The sequence below is a fragment of the Letharia columbiana genome (assembly GCF_014066305.1).
Source record: "Letharia columbiana isolate WasteWater2 chromosome Unknown Sc0000000_s0, whole genome shotgun sequence".
Taxonomy (NCBI): Eukaryota; Fungi; Ascomycota; class Lecanoromycetes; order Lecanorales; family Parmeliaceae; genus Letharia; species Letharia columbiana.
Window position 1 is genome coordinate 883,774 of NW_023501036.1, and position 6,000 is coordinate 889,773.

At 33.6% G+C, this 6,000-nt stretch overlaps 2 protein-coding genes across 2 annotated transcripts; one reads left to right on the forward strand and one right to left on the reverse strand.

Annotated features, from left to right (window-relative positions):
• Positions 1-243: 243 nt before the first annotated feature.
• HO173_000287 (uncharacterized protein) lies at positions 244-1,195 on the forward strand (the record flags this gene model as incomplete). Its single annotated transcript, XM_037302237.1, has 3 exons — positions 244-398; positions 451-610; positions 815-1,195. The coding sequence occupies 3 exons, from the start codon at positions 244-246 to the stop codon at positions 1,193-1,195; spliced, it is 696 nt and encodes a 231-aa protein (XP_037170816.1).
• A 27-nt stretch (positions 1,196-1,222) lies between these two features.
• On the reverse strand, positions 1,223-2,781 carry HO173_000288 (uncharacterized protein; the record flags this gene model as incomplete). Its single annotated transcript, XM_037302238.1, has 6 exons — positions 1,223-1,312; positions 1,375-1,380; positions 1,436-1,715; positions 1,767-1,972; positions 2,019-2,083; positions 2,772-2,781. The coding sequence occupies 6 exons, from the start codon at positions 2,779-2,781 to the stop codon at positions 1,223-1,225; spliced, it is 657 nt and encodes a 218-aa protein (XP_037170817.1).
• Between the last annotated feature and the right edge of the window lie 3,219 nt (positions 2,782-6,000).

The following is a 6,000-nucleotide window of genomic DNA, read 5'->3' on the forward strand; positions in this document are numbered from 1 at the left end:
TGATTTCATTCTGGCGTATGAATAGGATGTCTCTGTGGCACCAACGGAGTCAAATTTTCGAGAGAGAGTAGGCACGTAGCCACGTACTCGAGGTACTTTAATCGCGAAGCCACGCGCGTATTCTAGCTCGTTAAGTAGCGTGCCAAGCAAAACAGTGCGCAAATATTTCAGAAAGTGACCAGGTACCTACTTGATTGACTGACTCTACCCAAGGCGGAGCAACGTGGTCTGATCCAACACGTCATGGCTGCTCTCGCAGCTGAAGGTGTACTCGAAAGCGATGGCTGGGATCAAGACGAGCTCTCCGAAATGAAGGGTTTGCTTCAGCGAGCGGAACGACGCATGAGAAAGCTAGATCCAGCCGGCAAGCATACTATGAAAGCTACAAACTCGTACAGGTATGCTACTGCGGCTCATCTTCCCATGCTACAAATCTAATCTTCCGCCTAGATTACCCAAGTTGATTCCAGGCCCCATAGCGCAACCATACACAACCTCGAACGATGGCATTGCTCGAGCAGACCGGACCCGACTCGTTAATGACAAAGACAGGCAGATTACCGCCCGCCAAGTTGAAGATCTCGTCAAGGTGAAAGAGAGAACCAAGAAGGTGGGCAGCCATGCGTGTCTTCCCTTTTTCCGCCTATGACGAAAAAGTATATTTCCAAATTTTCTTGACGCAGAATCATCAGTCCCGTCTTGGGTACCTGCTCTGCACTCCTGAGAGTCTTTTCATAGTTACTCGGATGGCCTTCTACTCAAAAATCTCGTTATGTACACTCGGGGTGGAAAGCATGGTTAACGCATTTTCCAGGAGCTGCCAACCGCGGGACCAGGCTGGTTCGACATGCCGCGGACAAGATTAAGCTCAGAATTGAAATCCGATATGAAACTCCTCAAGCTACGCAATGTGCTAGATCCACATCGGCACTATCGTTCTGACAATATCAGGGCTTTGGCGCCAGAATTCTCCCAAATAGGTCAAATCATCGAAGGTCCAACCGAATACTACAGCTCGCGGCTACCCAACAAGGAGCGTAAGAGGACACTTGTTGGGGAGATACTGGCCAATGAGAAATACACGGGTCGCTTCAAGAAAAAGTACAATGAGATTCAAGCATCGAAGACGAGTGGGAAAAGAGCGTACTACAAGAAGTTGAAGGAGAAGAGATCTGGGGGCATACGCAAACTCTGAGGGTGACTGTACTCAGGGACTCAAAGATCACATTGAGAAAATTTCAGCTGATGGGTGAACGGGTGCTTCTGGGCGATCTAGCACCCTGATCAAGGCAAAGACCTTCAAGTCAAAGCGCTGGGGTTCTGTGTTCAGTGCGCATGGTATGCGTGTAGTATGTCTCGCACCAGCAGGCTCACCAGTTGCTGTGGTGCACCATCCTTAGCTTATGACGCCTTGGTTGAAAGATCTTCTCCTCACCTGAACTTCTCTTGCTGCTTTCTCACCGGCATCTAGCACCTCATCATGATTTGCTTTACCCTTCTCTATGGCTTCTCTCAAGTATTGACGACTAGAGCCCTGGATGTGAACATTATCCCCTCGTGGTCCGGCTTCGAGCAATGCCTTGTTGGTTACAAGACTGATTGCTAGTACTCTCATATCGCAGTGCCGTGCAACAATGACCTCTGGAACGGTCGACATCCCGACTACATCGGCGCCCAAGCTACGCAACATGCGGCATTCAGATCTTGTCTCATAACTGGTGCCAATTAACCATGGAGTGGTATCATTAGTGGGAAGTCAATCTTACCTGGGACCTCCGACGAAAGCATAGGTACCCTCCTGTAGGCGCCTAGTGCTCCCTGCGTCGCGATTCAGTTCCTTCCACAAATGGTGTGCGCGTCTTCTCAGATCAAGGTCATAAGCATCCGATAAAGCCGGAAAACGAACTCCAAAGTCGTCCGCGTTTGGCCCACGCAGCGGGTGTATGCCAGCAAGGCCAGCAAGGTTGATATGCTTACATGGGTTAGATGGCGGTGTAAAGAAGATGCTTGAGCCTCACGTCGTTCAAGACCACGAGGTCTCCTACTGCATAGTCTTCATTCAAACCACCAGCGGCGTTCGTGACTTGGACAACCTATCAATAATGACAAACACACTTTGATGAGCTGCTTTACCAATGATCGTGTCTACGCCCAGACGTTTCATGAGCCGGATAGGAAATGTAATACTCTGAATTGAGTGCCCTTCATAGAAACTACGCAAACATCAAAATGAGCGGACTTTACAGAGCGAGGGTCGGAACAGGTAATGACGAACTGAACCCTGCCAACCATCAAAACAACCGGTAAAGCACCAGGCTCGAGTATCCCGAACAAGAGCTTGCTAGCATGGCCATGGACTATCCCAATCAGCACGTTGTGCAAAATCGTATTTCCTTCTAAGTTCAGCGCATACCAGTACTTTGTGGAAAGTGGGGAATATCCGCATATGGGATTTCAAATCGTGGCTCCGGCAACACAACATCGGCCAGACCCTTCAGACCAGATCCACATATTATACCAATGACAGGCTGATGTAAGAGGGGGGGGTACCTTGACTTGCAAGTAGCGTAGAGCCTCTGCAGTTTGCTGAGAAGTAGCGCTATCCATGGCTAAATATAAGGCGACAGGCAGTGCTAGGAAAATAGTCAAAGACTGGTTTACAGCATCATAACGCTGAAGCCATCTAATTGCAATGTTTCCCATGCAATCTGATGAACTTTCCAAAGGTGTCTTGGTGAGTATGAGAAATTCGGACCCTTTATTTTTCATACCATTTTTCATAATCGTATCTACCCTTATTTGCGCCATCTTAAATCCGATAAATTCGATATAGATAGCTATTACTATTATAGCTATTACTATTACTAAATTAATAATCTACTATTCTAATCTATTATAATAGTTTTTAATAAGCGATCTTTAATAAGCGATATTTGAGTATCTTGTCTTTTAATAATTATAAGACTAAATTTTAAAAAAATTAAAGCATTTAAAAGCGCAATCTACGTTCTATAATTTAAAAAAAAATCTTAAAATTTTAATAGAAAATAATAAAGTTATTAGATGATTAAAAGTAGAATAAGAGATTTTAATAATTATAGACGCTAATTTATTTACTCGCGATAATTTAATTAATTTAATTAAAGAGCGTAGTAACTCTAAATTTATAATTAGCTATATATATAAATTTAAGATTTTTAAAATTAACTCTATCTTATTCTTTTATATATATTAATAAAATTAATTATAAAAATATCTTCTTTATAGAGTTTTCGTCGAAGTCTTTTATAGATAAATCTATTATAAGTAATTAAATTAAGAAAATAATTATTTTTATTATAATAGTATTAATAAGTATAATTAATAGTCTTTTATAACTTATTTATAACGCTATTATATCTTAATTAAATCTTATTAAAAAGATTAAATTATTAAGCGATATTATAATTTATAATAATAAATATAATATCTAAATTCTAATAAATCTAATTAATAAATTTTCTATTATAAATTATACTTAGTAGATAGAAGCTAATAATTAATAGCTTAATATAATATATATTTAATAGCTTAATATATCGAATATATTTAAATAACTAGATCTTATAGAATAAGAAATTATTCTTTTATTATTTAAGAATATTACGGAAATATAGATAGCCTCGAAAATATAAATAGTCTTAATAAGATACTTACTTTATTAAGTAAATAGATCTATTAAGTAGATATCTCGCTAAGTTTACTAGCTTACTATTATAAATAGTAGATTTCTAAATAGAAATAATTAAGCTTATTATATATTATAATTATAGATTTTTATTATTATTATAATATAGTAATAATATTATTTCTTAATATTAATTAATTATTAAGAAATTTTAAAAGTTTTTCTATTAGACTAATTAAAGAAAGCTTATTCTTAAAAAAAGCTTATTCTTTAAAAAAGCTTATTTTTTAAAAAAGCTTATTCTTAAAAAAAGCTTATTCTTTAAATTTTATCTTAAACTTTTACTACGTAAATTCTTCGAGTATATTATTACTATCTAAAATTATTTTTAATAGCGAATTTCTTATATCTATTATAATTTTAGCTAAGAATTTATAAGAGATAAAAATCTTTTTTTTAGAAATTTTAATTTCTTATAAGATTTCTTAATCTTTCTCTACTTTCTTTTAAGAATTATTAATATTATTAATTAATAGCTAAGCTAACTTTCTTAAATTATTTAATATTTAATCTAATCGCTTATAATATCGTTATTTTTATATTTTAATTATAAGAGTTTTTTAAAAATAATTATATATTTATAAATCTATTTAATAAAAAGAATTATTAATTTATTAAGAATATCGTTAAAAGTAATTTCTATTTATTCTCGATAATTTAAAAACTCTTAATAAGAAACGATTATTCGCGTATTAGATTTAATTTAATTAAAATATTATTCTAGCTATTATAATACTAGCCCCTTCGACTATCGTATAATATATCGCGTATTATTAGAGCTAGTAATTACTAGCTACTATTAGTCATCTATTTTATATATATAAATATTCGTATATTTTATAAATTAATAATTAGTCTTTCAGTTATAATTATTCAATTTCTAATATATCTAATATTCTACTTTTAATAGGTTATGAGTCTGGAAGCGAGTAGAATAATATCGAATATTCTTATACTTTCTAATATGGATATTAAACTAAGTCTTCGATAATTATTTATAAATAGATATATCTTATAGCGATAGCTCATTTTTTTAACTCGTATCTATCGACGAGAGAGCTGTCGTCATTTAATTTCTATATAAAAAATATCGAATTAAAATTCTTATTTCTATTAAAAGTAGTAGATAAAATACTTAATTAATTAGATCTAATCGTAGTTTAACTATTCGCTTCGCTTATAGTAGTTCGTAACTCAAAGACGTACTAGTCTTAAAGACGCCTTTTTTCGCGATTTAACACTCTATATTATAATCTATTATTATTTTATTACATTATATCTATATCTTATTCTAAGTAAGAGAAACTCGTTTAGAAGGCTATTAATAAGTATAAGGACGATTATTTTCGCAGCGCTATAGCGGTCGTAGAGTATTATAGTCTTAAACCGCGATGAATATAAAGACGACTTTAGAGATAAGCTTTTAGAAGTACTCGAATATTCACCTATATATATCTAACTATAACTTAAAAATAGTCGCTATATAACTATATTAATCCTCTAAATAATATTAAGTATTTACTTCGACTAAATTATATTTAGAGTACTACTAAGTATATTCTAAAAATCGCTTTAAATTCGTATTATTCTCTTAAATTACTCGATAAAGATTAAGCTATATAATTTATAAAACGATATTCTAAATACTATAAATAAAAGTAAAAACCTCTTAGTGCTGAGCGTAAGAATATATATAATATTAAGAGTATACGCGTAATGTACAAAAAAATTAGAAATCTAATACCTCGCGTTATAACTCTAGACGAGTCTATATCTCTTATACTTATTAGAATCTCTTATAAAGCCGAAGACGTTATTAAATACGATTAATAGTTTAAAGAATTACTTACTACTTAGGCTTTTATTATTTTAAAGAATATATAATAGTTATTAGCTTAATTTATAAAAGGATCTATTACTAATAGCTACTCGAGATAAATTATCGAGCGAGATATTAAGACTATTTATAAAGAGGCCGTAGTTAAGCGAGCACGTAAGATACTTTCTAGAACGATTATCTAGAAGAGAGAATAAATATTAATAGATTAAATACGTAAATCTCTAACTATAATAAAAGAAACAGCTATAGAAAAGGCGGAGAAGGCTCTAAAGCGAGCTACTCGAGCTAAGAAAATTTAGTAAAAAAAAGCCGATAAGATCATTAAGGCTTATATTCGAAAGCTGAATTATAGTTTATAAAAGCTAGTATATATATATTAGAATATATTTATTAGAATTCGAGTTATAGAACGAGATCTATATAGAATTAGAAA